The sequence below is a fragment of the Ochlerotatus camptorhynchus genome, unplaced genomic scaffold, assembly GCF_037179485.1.
Source record: "Ochlerotatus camptorhynchus isolate MF236.1 unplaced genomic scaffold, CSIRO-AGI_Acam_v1.1 ptg000471l, whole genome shotgun sequence".
NCBI lineage: Eukaryota > Metazoa > Arthropoda > Insecta > Diptera > Culicidae > Ochlerotatus > Ochlerotatus camptorhynchus.
Genome location: NW_027040957.1, coordinates 681164 through 707816, shown reverse-complemented (window position 1 = coordinate 707816; position 26653 = coordinate 681164). Strand labels below are relative to the sequence as shown.

At 39.4% G+C, this 26653-nt stretch overlaps 1 protein-coding gene across 1 annotated transcript; it reads left to right on the top strand.

Annotated features, from left to right (window-relative positions):
* Window positions 1-3683: 3683 nt before the first annotated feature.
* Window positions 3684-26653, top strand: LOC135712339 (pancreas transcription factor 1 subunit alpha). The gene is made up of 3 exons (XM_065235318.1): window positions 3684-4285; window positions 7506-7816; window positions 26362-26653. Exons 1-3 carry the CDS (start codon window positions 4041-4043, stop codon window positions 26517-26519), a joined length of 714 nt encoding a protein of 237 aa, XP_065091390.1. The 5' UTR covers window positions 3684-4040; the 3' UTR covers window positions 26520-26653.

Below are 26653 nucleotides of genomic sequence, written 5' to 3'. Positions count from 1 at the left end.
TTTCATGTTATGAAAATACACAATAAATAATATTCATGACATCATGAGCTATGGTTGCGTAACACACCCAAGACTCCCAAAATCATGAATCATCCGAATTAAAATCATGAACTTAATTCATGAGTTTAACTTACGAACCTTACGATCATTAAACCCATACTTTGAACACTAGACTATCAGTACTTATATAAGATGGAAGGCAAAAGGCGTATAAGAGATACCTATGTAGTGCGGTGAGCACGGTTTTCCAGGTAATGCTTGAAGCAGTCATGATTCCGCTGAATTTCCATAACGAAATCATGAATCATTGTTATGATTTCATGGGATGTCAAGTTTTTTTTTTGATTTCATGGTTTTTTTATTCATGAAAATGGAATCAGATTTTTTCCCGTGCATGACAGATACGTATTTCGATTACAATGTGCAGTCTTCATCATCCACTTAATTAATTTTGGCATCCATTACAGATACGTATTTTACCTAGGGGATGAGTACTTAAGGGGGTTAGTTTTTTGAAAAGTCTTTAGTGGGAATGACACTGATGAAGACTGCACATTGTAATACGTATCTGTCATGGATACCAAAATTAAGTAAGAGGAATTAAATGGAAGATGTTTTATGACCAAAGTAGTTACTTGAATAATCTGAATTTTCAAAATGAAATATTCAGAGCTTCCGAAATATGGTCTATGAACTACCATTTGTGTTAAGATGTATCAAATAATTCGACGGTTTTCTTAAAACGATGAACGTTTCACTAATTTTCCTTTTGTTTCTATAAGTTAATACTTCTGTTAAGTCACGTGGAGAGGTAGTGGTATTTGCCGTTAATAAATATGGATGCTTGTGTTGAAGAATTAGTTGGATAGTGAACCCTATTGAAATTATTCAGCTAGAATAGATTTGTCTCTTTTTCCCCAATGCAACACTTTCGTTGCTTATCAACCTTATCAGCTAGAGTAGGTAACGCAGATGAGCCAAAAGGCCTATTGAAATCGTGTTCCTTCTGTTCTCTACACACTCTCTCTGATTCTGATCGTATAGATATAAAAGATAGCCAGAAATCAAACAAGTCAGTCAAAAATATAGCTTCAAATCGAACGCATCTACCGTGTTATTCTTACAAAATAACAGGCGAGCAATAAAAAGTCAAGTAACCGTTTTCAACCCCCCCAGTTTCACCGCGTAGTGTTAGTCGCAAATCCGAACAGCTTGTTCACGAAGGGTAGGAAGGAGTCTATAACCACTATTCAGTTTACAAAACAGACACCAACCAAAGGCCCTAGCTTCTTCATTTTTTTTTTATATTTTATGATGCATCCATATTGTTTATGTAAAGATTATGATCCAAAAAATATTAAACATTGCTTTAATTATTGATTGTCAAACTCAAACCCATAACTTTTTTAATTAACATTCAAAGTAAGTGGATACAACAAAAGCATTCGCTAAACACCATACGAATTATATTCTATTTCACAGTTTTTTTTTTCTTTTTGTTTTCACGTAAACAAATGCGATTTTTTTTCATTTGACTCACTACATAAATAGTGTAAGCGTTTAAGTTGAAAACCTCATCCGTTACACTTGTCAAATCACTAAATTTGAACGAAACAACAACACATTTAATGTGTTGTTGTTTTTGGGAAAAAATAGAAGATACTGATAAACAAAGCACACATGTTGCCTTTGACTCGTGTGTGTGAGAAAGTTTGAAAAAAATCTACCGATGGGATTTGAACCCACGGAACCCATTCAGTACACGGGAGCATTACCAATTATGCTAAGGTGCACGGACGGTCTAGAACATGACGTCTCCCACTTCCTTAATTGTTTACTCTTACCTTGTGCTAGCACTACTCTTCGTTTTGTCTTCGGGGCCCCTTCACCTGTCACTGCCGTCGTCGTCGTTTTTAAAATTTGTATGGCCGTGGATAATTGCCAACCCCCGTTAACTGTCTTGAATTTCAAAATGGCGTCAGACATCGATTTCCGGTTCTAACACGTCAATCCTATTAAAAAAAAAACACCCATATTGTGGGGTATTTGACAGAATTTCCAAGTTTTTCTGTTACCGGAAGCCGCCATCTTGGATTTCAAAATGGCGTCAGATATCGATTTGTACACGTAACCCTGATTCCGAAAAGACCGATATTGTGGGGTATTTGACAATATTTTTATGTTTTTTGACGCACTAATTCGATTTACGAACCCCAGGTTTGGTTCGTAAATGGAGGTTCCAGTGTGCCATACAAATTTTAAACCATTTGCGAGACCTCTAAGCCTTCCTCAATCTTTACTATTTTTCGCAAAGGCTCATATTTTGGGGTTATGAAACGAACTGGAGGGTGGCCTATAAGAAATTTAACATTTTTTTTTTTTCAAAATAAAGCACTCCTCATCCGCTAGCATAGCTGCTTCTTCTTCTTCTTCGCATTTCAAGCTTATTGCATATCGCATATTAGCTTATTGCGTGCTCTCAACTTAGTGTTCTAGATGCACTTCCACAGTTATTAATTGAGAGCTTTCGATGCTTGTACCATTTCTGCATTAATATAATTGTATAGCAAGTACAATCATACTCTTATATGCCCAGGGAAGTCGAGAAATTTTCCAACCCGAAAAATTCCTAGACCGGACCGGGAATCGAACCCAGCCACCTCCAGCATGGCCTTGCTTTGTAGCTGCGCCTTTACTGACTGAGCTAAGGGAGGCCCCAAGGAGCATAGCCATACCTATAATTAATTTATTTATTTATTTATTTCATAAACCGATGTAGACTAATACAAGTGCACATACAAATTTGTTTTTCTTAAGAATATTTAAAAAATAAAAATGGTCTGCTATTCTATTTTTACTTCTCACGAGATATGATTCCGTATGGAGTTAAAATATTGTTTTAGTTTATGCCGAGACATTGAAAAGTCAATGGTTTCGCAGTATTGATTTTAAGACGTCATCATGCAATTTTGCATAATTTGTGCGATGATGGGTTATGGCAAATAAATTTCAATTTCTGAGTTGTAGAGTAGGTGCATACAAATTTAATTTTGATAAAAGTTCCCCTGAGTTAATGCACTGCGAAACGATATCGTTTACAAACGAAACCATTGTATATTCACGTCACTCTTTTAATGTTTGTAATTGTATGTTTATAATCATGCAGCGTGCTTTATATAATGGAAGAGGAAATGATGTCCAACCTAATTTACGAAGGGCATATAATAGAAATTGCTTTTGTACTGATTCTAATCTTTCTTCGTGCGTGATTGAAAATGGAGACCATACAATGCTGCAATATTCCATTATGGACATCACATAGGCAATATATGGTGTTTTAATTGTGTATGGATCCTTAAAGTTATTGCAAAAGCGCATATGAATGTGAATGAATATAGGCCCTAGACAAACACAATTTTAACAGCCTCCTCGATGTATTGCAAAATGTGGTACAAAGCATAAAAACGTTTCCTTTATATTGCTCCTAGAGTCCTAGATGCCAAAAAGAAAATTCGATTACAAATTTCTCCGAAATCCAACATGTTGTTCATTTCTCTCCCGGTTGTTGGCGCTCTCTCTCTCTCTCTCATGGTTAAAATGAATTTCCCCTCGTTCTTATTTCCACAACCGAAGCAATGAATTCAACACCCCCTAAACAACGACAATTAGTCCTGTTCCGACTGTTTCGCTATCAACATCAACCGTTAGCACTGTGGCACCGGAAGCTATCAGTGCCGATAAAAGTGGTAAGCGCCACCACCTAATAGACCACACGTGGCCATTGTGGGAAGTTAATGCTAATGGCATCCCGCCGGGTATTGTGAAGATGGCAAAGTGTTTGATAATTCAGTTGTTTACATGAGCCACGTGCGGCTCTGATTTACTGTGAACTGCTTTACAGAAAGGCACGTGCAATCATGTGAAAGTCGTACGAATACCATCAGTAATAATTACCACCATCTAGTCATCGATTGTGATAAATTTAATAATTAAGAAAATAGCATCCTAGTGTAGCGCAATATCCCTTACATTCGCCAAAAATGTTCTCCATGGATACGTTCGATTTCGAGGCCGTCATGAGCCGGCATCTCTTTGATGGTCCAGCCATGCAGCATCCACAGCATCATCATCATCATCATCATCATGGTTTACTGCAGACTGCCTGCGTAGATTCAACTACTTCAAATAGTTCGGACTATTTCTTTGGAGATGACGAAAACACTACGGACAGCGATTCGTTTTGTGGATTCAACAGCGACCAGGAAAATAACGATGGCTTGAAAGAGTAAGTCTCAGAAAATCTGCTCAGAAGAGGATAGACATCATAAGTAATCTATTTGAAGGTTTTTTTTTTAATTCATTCTTATGATACAGGGGTTTTTCGTTTGCTGTTATGGGATTGCATTGATGATTGATGAATTGTAGCTATTGTAACAAAAAGCAACCACTCCTGTACATTTGGCGCTCTTGAACTGTTATTTTGCGGTAACAATGCCAATTCCTAAAAAAAAAAAACATGATTTCAGTTTATATTTTCAAGGTAAACATTAATTAGTTGATTCTAAGAAAAAATGTATTCAGTTCTACGACTCAAGCCCGCTTTTTGACGGGGTAAATTAAAAGAACTGAAAAAAAAAACACCAATTGAATTTTCCAAGAAATGCTTGGCAAGTGGTTGTAAAGATTCACTGTTTATGTCCTATTTGAAAGATTTTTTGGAATTGGTTACAAAAATATTCGAAACAATAAGGGGAAATGGATGTAATGTCGGTCTAAATGCCCCTAATTTGGGCCCATACATAAATTCAGCAATCCACTCAATTTTCAATAGCGACCAAAAATATCCATTAGTACCGTCCTAATGACGTGTTGATCTAGATAATATTGATAAATATATCCGTAGGCCAACACTAGAGCCATTTCCCCTATGTTGAAAAAAATTGTGCAGTGATTTTCAGTAAAATTGAAAAAAAAATACACTGAACTTCAAGAAGAAAATTTCATCGTGAAGAGATTTAAATTGAACGTATTTTCAGACATTTGTTGCAAGAGTATGGTCTTAAATTATGGTTTAAGCTGACCAAGTTTGTCTGAAAATCACACGATCGGGAGACAATTAATAAAAAAAAATTGTAAAAAACTGCTCTAGAAAAACTTAATTTAACTGATCTAGATAAAAATAAATTCGTCCATTTTTTGCCTTTCACGTACACTGCACAGTGGGCCAAGAATAAAATCTAACAGGAAAAAAAATATTGCTCTGGGATTACATCCAATTGAGTTGATGTCTTCAGCAAAGTTTCTTGATTTAGTTAGGATTTTTAATTTGGTGGATTAAAATATATCATGTTTTTGCCGCAAAGATGGCGCAGCGAGACCAACTTTCTTTATTTCGCATGCTAGAGGTTTGCTGTTTTGGGCAAAGTTGTAGTACGTAAAATTCTATGAAATTTGTTGAAGACATAAAGGCAGTACATCTTTAAACAACAGTGATAGGGGAAATGGCTCTAATGTTGACCTATAGATCTAAGATTGGGCCCATCGCTAAAAATCAATTTTATTTATATTGATCAATTTTATCTAGATGAACGCGTCATTGAGACGGTACTAATGGATATTTTTGGTCGCTATTGAAAATTTAGTCGATTGCTGAATTTATGTATGGGCCCAAATTAGGGACATTTAGGCCGACATTATATATATTTCCCCTATATTTGTAATTACATTAGACGCTGTGTTTAATATTTATCTTCTACAAATAACGTTTGCAAGTAGATTAGGGTGTTTCTTGACAAAAATAAATTTTCGTGGTTCGTATCTGATGAAAGCGACATAAACGATCTTTCGATCTTTTGAATCGGTCAGAACAAAGTACCCAGAGCAAAGTGGATCTCCTGATTTTTTATGATCTTTCCATTGACACCCACGATGTTGAATAAGTGGTAGCCACATACAGATCCACTTTCCCGTGGAATTATTTCTCCCCCGGCTCTTTCAAATATGTCCTCGGCGTACTCAGCTGTTTCTTCATCTCTGTTGGTATATGTACTATGGCTTAGGCTGTCCAGAAAACTTTCCTGAAGGACATTTAATATGTTGGAACAAATATTAAGTGCTAATAGTTATTCAATTCAATGTTAAGAATACCTACCATCGTGCAAGCTGTTGCTACAAAGATCGCTGTCACTGTTGCACCAGTATTGACGGATATTTTCATTTTTGATTTGGAGTAAACAGACCTTAGCAACGGGTAAATAGATTAGAAAAACTTCGGCGCTCAACAGTGTTGCCGTTTTATATAATATTTCTGGTGTCATACGTCAGCATAGCATCAGCATGTGCCTTAACGTGCCGAACAGTGTGTCATACTGTGTTTCGTCACAGTGTGCAGAGTTGATTCCCCATTGTCAATTCCAGTATTTAGAGATATCGACAAATTCGCAAAACCTCGACTTAGAAAAAAAAAATACAATTAGACAAAAATAAGATCCTATGCTTCGATTTATTTGCGATTCTAGAAATTTGATATTAAATGTTTCATACTCAGGATATTTTTGCAGATGTCTAGGGTGGAGAACAGCTGTGGACCCAGCGAGACCCTATTCCAAGCATGGAGTAAACAATAACTTATTACGCTCATTTTTTGCAGTATGATGCTTTACACCTTAGGGCTTGTTTTGGATAGATTTCGGATGAATTTTCTTTAGAAAAACTCTGGCCTTGAAATAGGGTTTCGGGAGGCAAAAGACATTCTCCACACTATCTTAATATGGGATTGAAAATAAATCACATTAAAAAACAGTTATAAAAACCTGGAATGATTAATATAAATAATTATAATGTTCAATGACTTGACATAAAGACATTTAGCGATTAATATCACACTCCAATGCTGCATGTTCTTCCACGCAAACTTTATAATTTATAATTTATAATTTATTTCATTTCGTCAAGCCAGTGTAGACTAAATACAATGATTGAAACAATTAAGATAAACCAAAAGTTTTCCTAAAGTGACTTCCATAAAACTAGAATCACAACTAAACAAATACTTGAGAAACATCTAGATCAAATATCCACACGCATGTTTTTTTTTTAATCTCTGATAAAAGTGATTGATTGTTCAATTTTAATCCCTTCTTGCACTGACCATATGTGCTACATTTCAATTGGCTAATTCTATAATTTTCTAACAAAAGCTGAATTTTATATAGTCTTTTAAATAGCGACACAGAGAGGTACCGTTGTTTGTGGTAGAGTTTTAGACGGTGTAATTTTTTCTGGATTCCCATTTTTTTTGTAATAAAGATACCATTTCCGTGCGTACACCGAAACTGGGAAATGTAAGATTCTATTAGATTCTGTAATTTAATCGCCAGAGTGTTTTAATTTTGTAATTTTTATGTAAGCTTATTTTTCGAACATAGTATGTTCTCTAAATCCATTGCGTTTTGAAAATCATCTCACGATGTTTTACAAAAATACAGTCTTTCATTGCAAAACAGAATTTACTCCACACGCTCTTCGAAGTACCGTCGACCAAAGTGCGCCTCACAACAGGCGCAGCAACGGCAGGCTGCCAACCTCCGCGAGCGCCGCCGGATGCAAAGCATCAACGAAGCATTCGAGGGCCTGCGAACGCACATTCCAACCCTTCCGTACGAGAAACGGCTGAGTAAGGTGGACACCCTGAAGCTTGCCATCAGCTACATATCCTTCCTGGGGGACATGCTTCGGAAGGATAAAAACGGCAATGAACCGGGAACGATAAAGCGTGCACCCGTGAAGGAACCTCCGAAAAAGTTCATCGTTCGTGGTAGGTCCTCCTATATCAACTTGGTTTGTACTTATGTATGTAGGTAGGTATAATAGCGTGATGGGTGAAAATAAGGGAACATGTCACTTTTATGGTTCCGTTGTTTACGAAATCGCTATGAAGCGAATCAAATTGAGAGCCGTGGCGAACGAATCATCACGAAAAGTATCCTCCCTAGCATTATTGCTGGTGATATACATTTGCGTCTGGAAGAATTGATCGCTTTCGTATTAATCCACGAAACCTCCGGTCCATATGGATCAGTGTAATAATTATTGTTGAATAGAGATGCTAAATTAAGCGTAAACCGTGACTAATTCAGTGCAGCTATCTCCCTGTCAGGGTACGAATAAATAGAAGTACACTGATAGGCAAAATAAAGTGCCCACCCCATCATTTTTTGAATTTCTCTCATTTATTTGGTTCAAATTAAAGTAAATACACTGTAGTATTTTTTATATCTTATTCTTTATATTCTTTTTAAGTTTCACTTATAGAATACCAGATAAAAAGAAGAGACTGACTCGAAGAAAAAAAAATCAAAATGGGTGTAAAAAAGAACAGTGACAAAAAAAAGTGCCCACTGCATTTTAACTCCAGAAAACATAAAATAAAGTAAAAGAATACCAGCCTAATAGTTAATGTGTCCTCCTTTGGCCTTCAGGACCAGCTGCAGGCGCTTCGGCATGCTCTCCACTAGATTCTTCAGGTGCTGTGGATCTAGTTCTTCCCAGGCGCGCTCCAGGGCTTCAAAATAGTTATTTTTATTGGTAACACCAGTTTTGTCAACCCTGGCATCGAGAATCGCCCACAAATTCTCGATGGGGTTGAGGTCCGGGCTTTGTGGAGGCCATTCCAGTGGTTTAATTCGACATGACCGGAAGAAAGACTTAGTCTTCTTGGCAGTATGCTTCGGATCGTTGTCCTGCTGGAATACGAATTTCTCCTCAAGGCCCGTCTGGATCAGCGAAACTTCCAGATTTTCCCGCAGGATGTCGATGTAGGAATCTGCCGTCATTATCCCGTCGATTTTCACCAGGCTTCCCACTCCACCCCACGAAAAGCACCCCCAGACCATCACATTTCCTCCTCCATGCTTCACCGTGCCTTGTATGTGGCGCTCCTGAAGCTCCTCACCCGATCTACACCACACACGAACCCGTCGCTTCCGGTTGAACAGTTCGAATTTTGATTCGTCCGTCCAGAGAACCGTTTTCCAGAACTCTAGGGGCTTATCAGCATGCTCCTTAGCAAACTTAAGCCGTTTGACTTTGTTTGCCTTGCTGATAAATGGGCGCTTCCGAGCAACTTTGCTGTTCAACCCCTGTGCTACGAGACGGCGACGAACAGTTCGACTGGAAACTGTTAGCTGAAGAGCCTCCTGGATCTCGCGGACAGTTACCTTCGGGTTCTTCTTCACTTCACGCATGATCTTGGTGTCCGTTCTCGCATCCGTTTTGCGCATCCTGCCTCTGCCAGGGCGATCCACCACTGATCCGAACGATTTCATTTTCTGCAGAATTTTCCCGACCGCTGTTTTGCTGATATTGTACTTCCTAGCGACAGACCGGTGCGATTCACCGTTTTGCACATCACGAACAACCAATTTTCGGATACACACGGGAATTGCTTTCGAAATCACTACGTCCTCCATTTTTTTCAACTGATTCAAATGCGATCACGTGTACAAATGCACCAGTTCCACCCGTTTGCTTCAATACATGTCAAACTTTCAAAACAAAAACAATCGAGGGGTTTTCCGATGGAAACTTATCGAAAACATACCGATTTTTGAAGTGGGCACTTTTTTTTGTCACTGTTTTCTTTTTCAATCCAAATTGATTTTCTTTTACTTCAAGTAAAACTTTATATTTTCAGTATTCCATAGGTGTAACTTTAAAAGAATAATAAAGGTAAGACATCGAAACAGACTACGGTGTGTTTATTTGAATTTGAACCAAATAAATGAGAGAAATTTCAAAAATGATGGGGTGGGCACTTTATTTTGCCTATCAGTGTATAGGGCAAAGCTTCACCGATTTCGATGACAGCGTGTTTTCTGGTCGCCACAATATGGTTCAAATTATAGCAAATGTTATTTCAGAATGCAGCTGGTCGTTGGAGTGTGTCAACGTCAACGATTGTACCTAATTGCTTGAAGTACACTGAACAATTTCAATAAAACTTCGTATTATTTTCTATGCGTCAGGAGTGATTCTATTCGAATCGTCCTCATTCAAACAGAGGAACAATTTGCTCAAATTCTAAACCACCTGCAGATCGATACAGATTTTCCCACGTGTCGATCGATATCCGCAGTCGTAGTGGGAGTGGGCAGAAAGCGATAACCCGCCATCCAAATGCATCAAAAGTGGGTGAGAAATTCTTTCATCCCAACCAACCGGTGCGATAGTCGGTATAGGCATATTCCCATTCCTCCAAGGAGGATGGGCCAAATTCTTGGGATTCTTCTGCGCATGTTCACTGTCACTTGCTGGTGCAATCAGACGTACAATCAAAAAATGGATGGGGAGTTTCAAAATGGTTTTCTTTTTCTGTCTTCCACACTAGTACCGACTTACGATTTTTGGGAGCATCGCAATGCTAACACAGTTTCATCGTGAAAATTGCATATTGAGAGGAACATTGTACATAATGTACTTCTCCATAGAGCAATCAATAATATGTTCCTCGACTTTTGTTGAAAAAAAACATGTATGTACAATAAACGGAAGGGATGTTGAGCAGCTGATAATGTTTTTAATAACTTGGAACATTTTTTTTAATTAAAAAATCATAAAATGTGTTTAAAATTCAAATAGAGGAAAAACAAGAGGCGAATGCACAAAAGAGCAGTTCCAGCCAAAATAACAAAACAAAATTGAATTTTTGAATCGACCTTCTCCGATTTGTATGAAACTTTGCGTAATTGTTTGTTATGGACAATGATTTACATTTTTGATAAAATGCAGCAATTTTGGATCTTGTAAAATTTTCAAAATAGCATGCTTGAAAATTTTCAAAAACTTGTTGTACGGAAATGACATTTCGGATCGGAATGACGTTTGAGACAAAGTGGTAGAAAAAAAATGTCTTTCTGAGAAAAAAATGCATTTTATTTATTGTAAGTAATTTAAATTAAAAACCCGAATATCTTTAAATGTCCTTGCCGGATTTAAAAAAATACAATTTAATGAATAAGCGTATAAAAATGCAATCTTTTAAAATGTTTAAAACTATGGACACTTGAAAACTGACAAAAATCGTAGAACAAGAACTTTTGGTAAAATTTTAAAACTTATAGTTAGATAAATTTTGTGTGTGTGTGTTTTTTTTTTTCTACAGAAAATAAATTAAAAATTGTTTTCTGAGTATAAAGTACATGAAAAACACAAAATAAAAAAATTACCTTAAGTTCTTTTTCTACGGATTTGCATTTTTCATAAGCTGCACAAAAAATTTAAAAAATCGAACAATTTAGAAAAAAATTAAACATTTATTTTCTTCACAACTTTTGTTCAAAAGTGTCCTTCCCGTGTTAAAATTTTCGAAAAAATTGAAAGACGCCATTTTGAAATTTTTACAAAATCCATAACGAACATTTATGCAAAGTTTCATGCAATTCGGAGATGGTCGATTTTTTCCGATTCGTCATTTGACGTGGAACTGCTCAAAATGGAGGAAAGAGCTCTAATCAAACAACAATCAACTTATTTGAAAGCAGTAGCAGAACAGTATTGAATTGAAGCTTTGTAAAGTTTATGACAAGTGCTTACATATTACTGTGTACTTATTTTAGGCGCAGAAGTCTAATGAGGTTACGAAATCTGCAAAAAAATATCGCTAATATTAATGAACATTTCAGTTTCAATTTTTTAAATGTGATGATTTTGAGAATTTGTAAAATGTCTTCTGCACTTTTAAAAAAATCGCCCAAATCTGAACGACTACTTGTTAGAGCAGGAGTTCCTTAGGGTAGCATTCTTGAGTCTATATTGTATAACATTTTCACTACGGACCTCCATGCTTTGTCTCAGGGTTGCCACAAATCTTTGTTCGCTGATGACATAGGCATTTCCAATAAAGGAAGGAGTCTTCGTATTATTAGCAGACCTTAGAAAAGTTTAGATATTTTCTCTTCTTATTTACAAAAATGGAAAATTTCTCCCAACGCTTCCAAAACTCAACATATAATATTTCTACATAGCGCTTCCCTTTTGAAACCTACACCCAACCGGGGGATGTAAGATTCGCTTACAATTCGCATCATCAGAGGATGTTAGTGGAGACCGCATGAACTGAGGATGCGATATACCTAGCTGCGGTCCAATGCAAGAAAATTGGAGACCGAAAAATGTAGAGTGTTTTAGTGAGGAAAATTAGTTATGTCGAAAAAAATTGGAAACAGACTGCCGACTTGGCTCGAACCACGAACGTTGCGATTATCAGACCTGTGTTTTTTTCACTGCTCTCTCCATGTTTCTGAATATGGATAGCCTAAAAGCAAATATGAAGCGCTCATTTTCTCGCCTACTCGACTTCGTCTGCTTTTTCTGCTGGAGATATTCGAGGCAAGTGTGTGCGTCGTTCTACTATGTTCTACAATGTGCGTCGTTCTACAAGCTCACTGGTATAGTCGAAAGCGTAGATAAAACACGAAATAAAAAAGACAAAAAATCATTACATCGCCTACATGGTCAATTTCTAACATTCGTTGCGATGTTCATGAACAGAGGATGCTAGGAAACGGAACTAACATTCATTGTAATAAATTTTTGGTTTGCGTGTACTAGTAGTCACATTGTCACTATGAACGGAGTTCCAATTCCTTGGTAAAGTAAAGTGAAATATCTGAAAGATCACACTGAAGGCATTCAAGTTAAATGTAATAAACATATAAAATGTTTGTATGCTCTTATAAACAGAAAATCCAAGACGAATAAACTTCTAATATTTAAAAAAGTTTTTAGACCGGTCATAATTTACGCTGGTTGTGCCAATATGCACTAAGTGTTGCACTACCAGGAAAAAAGCACTTCAAAGGATTCAGAACAAAGTTCTGAAGATGATTTTGAAGTTTAAAATAATTTCAGGCAAAAATCGTTGCAATCTTCAATTAGAACGATTAATTCCCTTTATACTTAAGATTTAGTTTTAGTTTTTTGTTTGAGATGTCAATTGCTATACTGACATTCAGGTTTAGAAAACCTGTTTAAAATACTGAATTGCCAAGGCAAAATACTTAGATATATCATAAAAATTAATGTTGGTAAGTTATAGTAGTAGCTGGAGCAACTTGTTTAAAATGAAATGTAATTTATTTTGAATTTGGAACAAATAAAGAGTTTTAAAAAAATGAAGAAAGAAGCCATTACCTCGTCAGGTCACACAGAAATAGTTGGCCAAAGCCGCTTCTTCTACGTCCTGTGGAGAAAAAAGCTTCATGTACGAATAAATTTCAAATTCACAAATTTTTTGCCGTTGCAATGGGAACTTTTTTGGATTTTGAACACAACTATCGAAATTTATGCAAGTGGTTCAATAGTACATACTTCAATCTCTTTTTACGACATATTGCTTGCTTCTACTGTGTTACCTGGCTTATAACGAATATACGTTATGCACGAGTGCTCCGAATATAACATATAGTTCGTCTAATTTTGCATCGCAAATGCTGTTCTAAATTAGGTGAATTATACGTTGTATTCGGGGTACTCGTGCATAACGTATATTCATTATAAGCCATGTAACACAGTAGTTTTGATCATGTGATCTCAATTTTCAACCAAATTTAATGCAACTAGATTCAAAAATCACAAAAATAGGGTTTCTTTAACAAATACTGCACTCATGCTGCATGATAGCAAAATTAAACAAATACAAATTTTGCAGACAGAGGTTGAGTCATAACAGACGCAACATTCAGTTCAATCAAACGTACTTTTCGTCGAGTAACGAACTGTTCAATCTCGGAACCCTTAATTTTACATGACATGTTTGTTTACGTTTCATCCTTTATGTCAAAGATGGATTCCATCACGTGTAAAATTAGTTATTTCTAAGTGTGTATGTATTTGGCGTATATCTCCGGGAGATTAATTAAATTTGTAACCAGTTGGTTACAATCCGTGGATTTTCGTTTGTATGAGTTGTCGTTGTTTGGAAAATTCACGTATTTTAATTTAAAAGACAGAAGGCAACACACAGCAGCGAGAGGGTTAGTACCGCTGCAAAAACACTCGAAAGATACTAAAGGGAGGACAATTAAGCTAAAAATGGAGAATGATCGGCAAAAGGCATGCGAGTGGCCATGTTGTAAAAGAAAAAACCTTCTAATTGGCAGAAGTAATCAGGCGTCCGTGTAGACCGGTATCGTGAAGTGTAGTGCATATACAATAACTCCCCCCCCCCCCCTTGTGGGGTTTGGGCTGGAAAGCCTACCTCCGTTCAGGACCTCTTGTGCTTTTGTACAACATGTACACCTCGTACCGTAAGCAAAACGGTTTTACACGGCTCGGCTCGGAAGTCAAGATGGCTTCCGAGCCTAATAGTAAATGATCCTCGATCGTCCGTCAGGGACGATTCCCTCAGGCCGGTGGCCTTAATTGCCAAGGAGGGTCCCGTCTCGGCTCGACCAAGGTGGCCATGCCACGGTCAGCCGATTTAGTCAACGACGGAAGACGCCTGCCAGCCAAACGAGCCAGCAACGCCTGCTGAGCCGTATGTGGCTGATGAACGCCACCAGATCCGCCATTCTCCCAAAGCGACAACAACACTGTCTGCAGCCCGCGCCGCAAGTTTCCGGCCACACGGTAGTGCAGGAGCAGCCGTGTGGGCCAACGCCAGCGTCGCGACGCCGAAGAAGAATCTGCTGCAACAGTGAGTACCGTAACATTTTAAACCATCGCATACACGCCACATATATGTGAAAACCCACACCCACACGCCACAGAAAAGGGCAAATAAAAGTGTTAGAAAATGTGAATATTCCTGTGTTTCATACTTTGTCCGCGTAGCCCCTCCGAATACTCAGTAACATGCCGGCCCTGCGACACAGTTCAGGGGTCTCATGCTACTGAGCTAGTTACCCGGGAGTGTCTGGTAATGCCATAGTCACAAATTATTGATCCGTCAGGTTAGGTTTCTGCAATCTATACTTTCTATGACTAAAACTTCATCACATAGTAATAGTTTCTACCTACTCGAAATCCAACATACTAATCGTAGTATCGCCAATCTTTTCAAACCATTAACTTTATAACTTATGCATTCACCAAGTAAATTCAATTTAATAATTCACACCACGTTTAGCAGTAGTTTCAATAGTTTTATACACATATAATAATATTCCACTCTATTTATGTTCTATCTTCGATGACAGTTCGTCCCAGAGTTGGTGCAAACGTCACGCGTGGAGAACGCATCTCCATTCCATCATTGCATGGCCGGGCTACCAACTAGTCAGAACTTGGTGCATTATTCTCCCCCCGGTGGAACACGTGATTTCATCTTTCGTGGCCACATCAAGAACTGCAAGCTTGGAGACCGGTCTTCTTAATACTCCTCCGTTCGTTTGAACGATCACCTGCCGAACTCTGCCATCCGCCGCTGTTATTGCTTCCAGTATACGACCGCGTGTCCACCCGTTCCTTCTGGTGTCATCTATAACGATTATCACGTCCCCTGCTTTCACATTCTCTGTTGTGCCAAACCATTTTGTTCTTTTCGTCAGTGTCGGCAAGTACTCCTGTCTCCAACGCTTCCAAAATGAATTCAGCCGGTCTTGAATCATCACCCACGATCGCTTCAGTAGTACCCTGCTTTCTTCGTATTGTACTGCAGGTTGCTTGACACCGGATCGTCCAGCTTCTCATTATCGTAGGCCACAGTCATCGCTGTTTTAATAGATCTTACCAATCGTTCTCAGGCACCGCCCATGTGAGGTGCACCCGGAGGAATGAATCGACAAGCTGTTGTCGAACTGGTGAATGTCGTTGCAAGTTTGCTATTGATCTGCTCTCGTAAAAACCGCTGTGCTCCTTGGAAGTTTGTGCCGTTGTCGCTATGGATTTCGACGGGAAATACCCTACGGCACACGAATCGACGAACGCATGATACTCGGTGGTCATTAGAGTGATGCAAAATTTAAAATTTTCGCTCCACAATACTTAAACGATTCCAAATCGGATCCTGACTAACCTCTCAAAGTTTGAACCCATTTGGTGAGAGACTGAGATGGCACAAACCATTTGAAGTTTGTATGGGAATTACTATGGTAAAACCAAGATTTTTGTTCATGTCTATCTAATAATTCACCATATCGGTCTGCTTTAAAAACTTTCAACTGTACTTGTAGGAAATTTTCCCAAATTTTTCTATAAGAATGGCTATCAAACTGTTTCGCAGCTCAATATGGAAAAAGTCTAGAAAGCAATGAACAAAAAGTTGAGATTTCCCATAGTAATTAACAAGTAAACTTCGAATGGCTTGTGCGAAGTCTGTTTCTAACCAAATGAGTTGTAACTTTCGGAGGCTAATCAGGACCCGATTTAAAATCATTTAAGCACTGTGGAGCGAAAAAGTCAAATTTTGCATCAGTCTAGTGGTCATGCTGCTCGCAATTTCCAGGTGGACGGCTCGTACAGTCATACAAGAAAAGAGCGAAATCCACCTTTTCACTTGACTGTGTCCAACCTTTACTAGGAAGGGTCCAAAATAGCCCAGTCCAACATAGCTGAATGGACGGATAAAGGGTGACAATCTAGCTTGCGGAAGTGGGGCCATCTTTGGAATACTCGGCCGAGCTTTCCGAATCTTGCAAAGATAGCACCAGGATGTGACGAAATTCACTAGAGACCGAAGTCTTGGAATTTGGAATCGTTGCCGAATCTCGTTAACCACCGTCTCTTTGTTGCCATGCTTGAAGTGACGATGATAATGATCAACCAGTAGCACTGCCAATCGATGTTTCTTCGGAAGGATGATAGAGTATTTCACATCGGTCGATGCACATTGCGCTGCCGCGATTCTACCGTCCACACGAATAACTCCACATTTATCCAGGATTGGTGTCGATTCGTAGATACTGCTCGATTTTTCTATCTGACGTTGTTGCTCTGGAAAATAGAGTTCTCGGCCATTTTCAGTTGATTTGCCGTGAGAGCCTCGGTGTTACGACCAACCTTACGACAATTGTTGATGAAGCGGTGGACGTAAGCCATAACACGTTGCAAATGCGTCCACTTACAGAACCGATCGAAGTCCACAATACACTCCGGGGTGTGTATCTCCCGATGAAGGTAACAGGCTCGTAGCTCCTCTTCTCCCGATTCCACTGGATTTTAGATCGTCCACTCTCGTTCAGGTAAGTACAGAAAGTTAGGACCGTTGTACCAGATACTGTTGGAATGGAATGTGATGAACTAGCCTACGACTAAAAATCACAAAAATAAAGAAAAAAAAAAACAAAAAAATGTTGGAATTGAAGTATAGTCCGGCGCCCCGCTTCGTCGCTTCATCAGCAGGATTTTCCTCCGATGTCACCCAGCGCCACTCGTTACGATTCGTAGTTTCCAAGATCTCGGCCACTCGGAACGCTAAATACAGACTGCAGTTTTTTGGTCTTCTTTAGGTTCCGCTTGACAATAGCCCAGTATTTCTCAATTGGGCGGAGCTCTGGCGTGTTGGGAGGGTTCTTGTCCTTGGGAACCACCTGCACGTTGTTGGCGGCGCACCACTCCATGGCCTTTTTACCGTAATGGCAAGATGCCAAATCCGGCCAAAACAGTACGGAACAACCGTGTTTCTTCAGGAAAGGCAGCAGACGTTTATTCAAACACTCTTTCACGTAAATTTCTTGGTTGACAGTCCCGGAAGCTATGAAAATGCTGCTTTTCAAGCCACAGGTACAGATGGCTTGCCAAACCAGATATTTCTTTGCGAACTTTGACAGTTTCATGTGCTTGAAAACATCTGCTACCTTTCCCCTTCCTTTTGCCGTATAAAACTCCTGTCCCGGAAGCTGCTTGTAGTCGGCTTTGACGTAGGTTTCGTCGTCCATTACCACGCAGTCAAACTTCGTCAGCATCGTCGTGTACAGCCTCCGGGATCACGCTTTGGCCGTCGTATTTTGTTTATCATCGCGATTTGGAGTCACTACCTTCTTGTAAGTCGATAGTCCGGCTCGTTTTTTTTGGCTCGATGCACGGTTGTAGACGATACACCCAGCTTATTTGCGGCATCTCGGAGAGAGAGGTTAGGGTTTCGCTTGAAACTACCGGCAACTCTCTTTCCCCGATCCAGACTTCCTGGCTGTCGACAAACGTTCCCCAAACACTTTAATTACATTTGTAACGGTTGATTTGGCAACTTTTAGCGATTTTGCCAACTTTGCGTGCGAGTAGCTCGGATTTTCGCGAAGCGCGAGCAAAATTTTGATACGCTGCTCTTCTTGCTTGGACGGCATTTTGACAACTGAAGAGTGAATTCCAAAATCAAAATAGGAGCAACATTCTACACACACACACCTTCAAAATGAGGGGTGTTCAGGTTTTTTAAATGCAAAATTGAAAGAAATACGTCAAGTTGATATTGACCAAATTTTGACCGTATCACCCTTTACGAGGATCCGCTCTTATCGAGCTGAGGGCTGCGCTTGAGTCGCTCCAATAAACACGCTTCTTGATCGAGTAGGAATGGCCTGTAGCTCCAACCTTGGAATGGTGATGGGTTTCAGCGGCACGACCTTCGTTTTTGCGGAGACTAATGCCACTTCCACTTCACCGTCTTCATTGACAATTCGCAGATACGAAACGCAGGCACATGCGTCTTTGCCTGCATCGACAAATGTATGTAGTTGTATGTTCTGTAGAGCTCTGCCCCCTGCCTTTCGAAAGTAGCATTTTGGTATGCAAACACTATTGAAATGATCAATCATCTCGGTCCACTGACGCCATTGCTCGAACAACCGATCGTCTATCTTCTCATCCCAACCGATTCCTAATCGCCAGACATTCTGAATCAGTACTTTGCCAAAAACTAAATACGGTGCTAGGGGCCCAAGTGGGTCGAAGAGGGACATTACGCACTGGAGAATTTTTTTTTTAGTTGGCCTGAGATCGTTTTCGATGATGGACGCGACATCCCCCCCGCATAGTAGCCGAGAAATAGAACTCGTCGGACTCCGTCATCCAACGCATTCCCAGGACCCGTGCCGAATGTACGTTTTCGTCCAGACACATCTGCTTTACCGAATTCTGCAAACTCTCGCCCAAGTGATGAAGAACCGCCGATCTATTCGAACACCAATTTCGAATTTCAAAGCCACCTCGTTGGTGAATCTACCGGACTTCAGATGCAACTCGTACCGCCTCATTCTCGGTGATAAAGCTATCCAGGTAGTCGTCAACATAATGATTTAACACGATTCCTTCGACAGCTCGTGGAAAATCCTTCTCAAAGGATCTTGCGTTGACGTTCTTGACGTACTGTGCGGTAGCTGGTGAACACGTCGCTCCAAATGCAGCAACGTCCATGTGGAACACTTGGGGTACTTCCAGTGGGTCCTTACGAAATAGGAAACTTTGTGCAGGACGATCTGCTCCTCTTGTATCGACTTGATGGAACATCTCTTTCACGTCTGCACTCACCGCCACAGTATATTGCCGGAATCGGAACACGACAAAGCACAAAGGAGTTACAAGTAGCGAATTGCCGTCTGCTTTCGCGGACGCGTCCCAGATTAAACGAATCTTCCCTGGCTTGTTCGGGTTGGTCACGGCTCGTAGAGAGAGGTACCATGTACGACGTGGATCCGCTTCTGATAATTCATCCGCTGTCGCCCGGTGAGCATATCTTTTTTTTTTTTTTATAGGGAAGAGCGCTACTTCGTCGTAATCGCCCATTTCCGTTCTATTGATCAGAAAAGATTAATAATATCAATAATTCCACCGTGCTTTAATCAATAATAGGTTTGTTCCGATGCGTTAGTTCATTAGCTACAACATAAATCCTGTTAGAGCGCATTGTATGAATATTTACGCTCATTGTTCTCAAAACAAAAGAAGCGCTCCTAGCGAATCCTCTTTTTCTACGTTTATCCGTAGGACGAAGAAAATCCAATGGCATTTCAATGCGTTAGGACGGAATTGAAACTCGTAGAACGAATTTAGAATCAAGAAGCAGTGTTAGATTTTAGACAATATCTCAACAATTTGTGACTTTTTATCAAATCCAACGGTACGTATGGAAAGATGGATAAATTTGCAAGTCATCTTTGACAGAAATATTCCATTTTTTGTTTAAACTCGTTCAGAAAAGCGAGGTAAAGTGCGGGTTGTGCTTAGTAGGACGGAAATTAGATCAAAAACCCTAAACACTCTTTAACACTCTTGGGTCATTCGTGACTTGTCCGGGAGTGAGATTTGAACTCGTGACTTTGGCGTGAGAGGTATGCATGTTAACCACTACGCCGGGGTCGCCTCCCGTGGTGAGCATATCATTTCTGCTGGTACTCTTCAATCAGCCGCTCGATGTTCTGCTTAAGTACCGGATCTTTAGCTATTCTGCTCTCGAGGCACTGTAATCGTTTGTCCGCCACCCCAAAGTAGTCGGATTTCCACAGCAGTCCCGACTCAAACCGCTCGCCTACTCGTTTAGTAGTTTCCTCCAGTATCCGTAGAGACCGTTTGTCCTCTTCTGAGATAAATACGGTGCTTGTTAACTTGAAAAATATTTCTTCAAGGGCTTCGTCGAAATTATCCTCTCGTTCGCACTCACAGATGTGATAGCTGTATTCTGGATGCTCCTGGGTACGCTGTCCTCCATAGACACACCAGCCTAATCGCGTCTTAACGGCAGCGGGACCACCATTGTCGCTTTCTCGAACTTTCAACAGAAACGCCAGTTTCAGGTTGCCGACGCCGATGAGCAGCTTGGGAACAGCGTTGTGATATCCTCTAATAGGAAGTCCAGCGAGGTGCGTGTAAATCTTCACCAGTTCGTCGATTGGTAGACTCCGCCTACGGAGATCCAATGCTTGGATTGTTCGAACCTCGTTCATCCTAAATCGTCTCGAATTTCCGCAGCCGGAGATGAGAATTGAAACGCACTGCGAGTCACGTTCCTCTCTGGCCATATCGCCGGTCCACTTAAGGCATACCGTGCGGGACCGAAATCCATACACCTAAGCACGAGAGAATCATTAACGGTCAATACTAAATAATGCTATCACATTATGCTCTGTATCACATCTTTTTCCTTTACATTTATCTTTATTTTTCCAATATTTGCAAACACCAGGTCTTAAAATTACCTTTAATAATTAGAAAAAAGGATTTAAATTGCACATATCTTGAATCAAAATCCGTACAGCGTTTTACGATTGAATCAAAATCCGTACAGTTTTGAATCGAAATCCGTACACTGTGTTGAGGATGAATCAAAATCCGTACAGTCATGAATCAAAATCCGTACATGAATGTAAATCGATCCAAATCAATGAAAAAAAAACGTGCTGCTATCTTGAATAAAGTATTTTTTTGTAGTTGCTTGGCTAAGAGTCGAAAACAGCTATATTCGTTTAAATACACTAGTTTACAGCATATTTGAACTTTGTACGCTGATGGTCATTTCCCATGTAAAATCGTGCGCTGAATCCAAAAATGCAGTCCAAAAAAATCTCGGTAGGATAGTTTTGGAGATATAGGGGTAAGAGAGGCATAGTGAACAGGTGGGGCATAGTGAGCATCGCGCGTGCTCCAGCTTGGACTTCCGGCCGTTCAGAACAAATTTGTTGGCTGTAGGATCAATATCTTAATGATATTGATCCTACTACCAGTTGATTTGTTTCATGCAGTTGGAGATCCAGAGCCAAAGTACGGGATGCTCACTATGCCCCATCTGTTCACTATGCCCCTCCTTCCCCTAGCTAAAAAAATAAATGTCACGTTAAATAAAACTAAAATACAAATATCTCTGCAATGAAGTGATATTTATTATTTTAACGCCAAATTAAATGTGATAAAATTTTATTTCGATCGTTATAACACTATTTTTCCGTGAGAGTAATGGTAGAACCACCATAAACATTTTAATTTACATTGCTTAAAAACTTAGCAGAAATTAAATTTTTCTTAGGAAAACTTAAAAAACAAACTATTAACGAACAACAATACCATCAATCTCACTGACAATTGATGTTCAATTGATCGAACTAAAAAATGTCTTACCTCTAATTTAGCGTTAAAATAATTGATATAATCTCATTACAACCGGAGATATTTGTATTATAGTAATCAAACTTGTTTAAAGTGAATTTTCATTTTTAGCTGTATCTCAAAAACTATCCTACTGACAGTTTTTTCGACTACATTGTTGAATTCAGTGCACGATTTTACATAAGAATCATTCGTCAAAGGTTCAAGTTCATTTATTTTACTTTTACTTTTTTAACTAATGATATCAACGTTAGATTAATTGATGCTCCAATCGATTCAAAGGAGAGGTAACTGAATTCTTTTTATTTAAGAAGGTAACTGTTCTGGATTTTTATGCTAACTAATATCATGTTTAAGGATTAATTTCTTCCAAATTTTATTCTATACCAGTGCTTTGGGTTAAAAATTCTTACTAGAGTTTTCCTCCGATCACAACTTCGAGGTTTTTGAAATTTACATGTGATAACGTGCAAGATGCGCCATACTTTGAAACTCCACCAACCCACTGGCATCAAGCGATAAATTAACCGGTTCCTAAGATGGTAGCCCTATAATGGCGGATAAGTAAAAGAAAAATACAACCATCTTAAAAACCAACAAAAAAAGACAATGAACTGACATCAAGGATTAGTTTTTCGTTTTGTGCATGAAAATTAAAATTGGTAAAATAACGACTTTAACTTAATTTAATTTAATACGTCAAAAGAGTAATAATCATAAAAATACAGATCTTTCTTTGCTTCTTTTCCACAGCTTTATTCTGCTTCTTCTCCATTGTTACCATTGCCTTTTCAAGTTATAATGCTTTCTTGCTTCCAACCCTAATAAAAAATAACCATAATAGAGAGCTTAACGACGTGTTCGGGGTATCATCAAAACCATTTGTGGGAAAGTTTACCCATCCGGGATAAAGTTCGTTCATGGTATTTGTTTATTAGGGAACTTTATTTGCTCTTCTTCCTTTTCTTCCTCCTATTCCTCTCTCGCTCAACCTTTTTCTTTTGTCGTTCCTCAACCCTTTGTTTCTTTGCGTTCTCTTTATCAATTTTCGCCCGCACTACTTTCATGTTTATTTCCGGTCATTCCTCGCTGGTAGCTACTGCTGGGAATGCTCCCTGTCCCATTTCTGTCTGCTCTCTGTAAGGAGCATCAAAAAATGACGTATCATATTTTTGATCAATTTTATACTCCTCCCCCCCTCGTAGCGTATTTGGCTATATCCAATACATGGCCGGTCACAAATTCTGAAACCCTCACCTCCCCCCTCAAATGCTACGTCATTTATGCATGGTCCCTAATTTGTATATGCGTGTTGGTGATATCCTGTAGGGGAGCTGCGTTGTTTTACTTTTTGGCTGGTTCTTGACGCTCTTCATTAAAAGATATTAATAATATAACCTTTACAATACGAATAAAATAAGAGAGTAGCGATTCAATACGGCATCTCTTATGGTGGTGAATTGAACGGCAAAATCCCTGGATGCTTCTTAGTAAGATTTCTCCGCACGCATCATTGCCATAGTCTTCTCCAAATCCTCCGGCATGTATTTAGTTTCCATGATCTGCTGAAAAACATTGGATAAAGTAGAATCGTCATTAGTGATGCACAAGTGTACGGATTTAGAATCAGCTGTTATATATGGATCGAAATCCGTACAGTACTAATTTTGATAAATAAATACCATATGAACGATCCATTGCTTAGAATTGAGATATAAAACGATAAACACTAACCTTTTCGATCGACCGTCAGGAAACTACTTGCAAACATCACTGAAATACGCTTAACAACCTGAAGTAAATCCGAGAGATTTTCTTAGAAAATCGTTAAGAACGCAACCGATTGACAGAAATGCCCGACACGTGTTAAGGTTTTTATTTTTCTTATTTTAATTGCATGACATTCTGCTTAATTGTTGACGTAAACATTAAGCTAATGTATGAATGAACATGAATATGTATTCATATATAATATTTACATTGTTATGATGCATATAAATAAACAAATTCAACAGGGTGTACGGATTTCGGTGCTGTACGGATTTCGGTCCCGCACGGTAGTGGCTTGTTATACCCGCTAACACCCAATTCCTTCGCCAAACTGCTTTCGATCATGGTTACGGACGACCTTCATCCAAGAAGGCGAACGATTCTACCGTATTGGGACTATTGTGCAGTGTAATCGGCAGGATACGGAACAGTAACGATGGAATGGATCCTTTGTTGAGGTCATACTGCACATGAGACTCGCTTGTTTGCCCCTTGCTCTTGGAAGCGGACACGCTCTACGCCCATGACTCGACAAACAGGTTCGACACAGTTGCAAGCTCCTGGACTTCTTCCAGCGATCTTCAACTGATAGAGCAAGGAAGGCCTTGCACTCCTTCACAGGGTGCCCTTCCCCTTCGCAGACCAAGCAATCCACCTTTCCGGTTTCATCGTGAATTAGATTCCAATCTCGCTGCTTTGGGCGGTCCTGTTTGTTGTATCGATCGAAAGTGGCGTTTGACACACTGTATGCATCGCCGACGATCTCCTCCATGAAATCATTGAATGTCTTCAGGTTTACTTCTCTTTGCTGCTTGCGATTTCCAGTCCATCGCATTCTATACTCGGCAGGGAGCTTTTCCACCAAATCCTTCAATAGGGTGGGGTTCACAAGGTGGTCGTAAAGATGTGCAGCAATAATAAAGTCATAGCTCATCCAGTTTTTGACGAATTTCACGGTTTAGTTGAAAACTACAAACTTCTTCTCCATGTTAATGCTTTATCAGCGAGATTTCTAGCCTTTGGCTAGTTCATCTAGAATAATCATGAAGTGATTTATATGCTCTGCAATCAAAGATGGTTATCACTGCTCAGTGGCAACATAGTCTAAACATATTGCTAATGTGATAGACTATTGCTACCAATTTACTGAGTATTTTGTACAGCTTACATATTTATTTTTTAACATGCCATTCAAAATGAGCAAACTTGTATATTTGACACATGGCTAACATATCATTTAATCGACAAGAGTCACATAACTGATTCTTGGTTACTCTTCCCCTTGCTTCTTCTTATTCTTCTTCGTCTATGTACTTTTTGGACTCCGGGGTCACCACGTTCATATTCACCATTTCTTCCTAGAGCACCATTTTGTCTATATATCCTTGTTCTTGTACAAAGCTACACTCCTGCTACCATACCCACGTTCTAACTGCTACCACTCAATTCTTCGTCCAGTTACTATTATGGCTGAAGAAATTATCCGGTTCTCCTCCATCTTGCACAAGAAACACTTGTTTCTGATCCCATCACAAAATATTCTCCCATTTCGATTGTGGGAGTTCCATGTCAAGACCCAGCTTCACAGATAATTAATCTCGGATTTTCCCAGCCCTAATGCTAGATCACGAGTCTGCTATCTAAAAATAGAACCGAATGGTTAATTGGAAATGAAATTTTCCAGTCCTGGCTCTGAGTTATCGAAGTTAAGCTTTCGGAACCAAGTTTAGAGGTACATAACGTATATAATATAAAGCAATATATTATATATTATAAGCAATAGATTATTAGATTTTATGCCTAACGGCCATTGTGCCCAACGACATACGGACCGTCTAACGTAGTAATGTCTGATGGGATATAAGTACACACATGAAATGCTAGCTGAAGCAAACTGAAAACCGAAGCGAAGAAAAATCAAAAATATTATCATCATTAATATTATGGTCAATGCTTCGCCTTCCTATCAATATATTGATAAGTTTAACGTGGGCATTAAACGAGTTAATGTTTGATACGAATGGAATTATTATAAGATTTTGAACTTAAAGCCACTTTAAGGCACTTGAGCCATACGACCCACCAAGTGATAGCCCAAGGCACATGGGGTGGGTCACGACCCATATATTGAGAAACGCTGCTCACTGTAGTTTACGGACAGTCCCTTTGCATCTGGGAAAAGGGAACTTATGAACACGGCCATAAACCTTCCACCCGTAGTTTGAGGGAGTTTTGTGAAGGGATCATCTATCGTCGTGTACATTAGCGGCGGCGGCGATGGTGGGAAAAAGACGGATGCTCTCCCGCTGCTGTCTGAGTAAATAATTTTCGCTAATGCTGGCCGTATTAGAACATCACTTAAATTGGATTTGTAAACACTCGATGCAAACACGAGTGTTCGAGCATAATTTGCTCTCAATAGGAAAGCGAGAACCTTAAATAAATGGAAGGGGCGACGGCGACACTCATCACGCTTACCTACCTTCCTATCTATATGCGTCAGGAAACTACCGTAGAGAAGAGGGCGAGTATAATGTTTTATCTTCTTCGCTTCCGCAGGTGGCAGCGGCCAGGTTCACTCCCTCTCGTGGCACCGGAAAGGTGATCGCAACGCTAATGGTCGCTATTTCGCACGGATCTGGCGACCGGAGGATCCTCGAAGCAATCAACGGAACATCGCAGCTGGCCCCTCGTCATACTCCAATGGGTTGGTTTAGGGTACCGAATTGAATGCCGGATTGTGTTATACTGCAGTGCAAATTATTCCCCATTCGAATTTCGAACGGATGATTAAGGATGAAAATCAATGAATGTGAAAAACAGTTCTAGTCGTTCCTTTGGATCTCATTTC

What these genes read in the sequence shown, in the direction of transcription:
- LOC135712339 (XM_065235318.1), top strand. Translation starts at nt 4,041, where the DNA reads ATGTTCTCCATGGATACGTTCGATTTCGAGGCCGTCATGAGCCGGCAT. An exon ending in AATAACGATGGCTTGAAAGA is followed by an intron (nt 4,286 to 7,505) that starts GTAAGTCTCAGA and finishes ATTGCAAAACAG; the next exon opens with AATTTACTCCACACGCTCTT. An exon ending in GAAAAAGTTCATCGTTCGTG is followed by an intron (nt 7,817 to 26,361) that starts GTAGGTCCTCCT and finishes TCGCTTCCGCAG; the next exon opens with GTGGCAGCGGCCAGGTTCAC.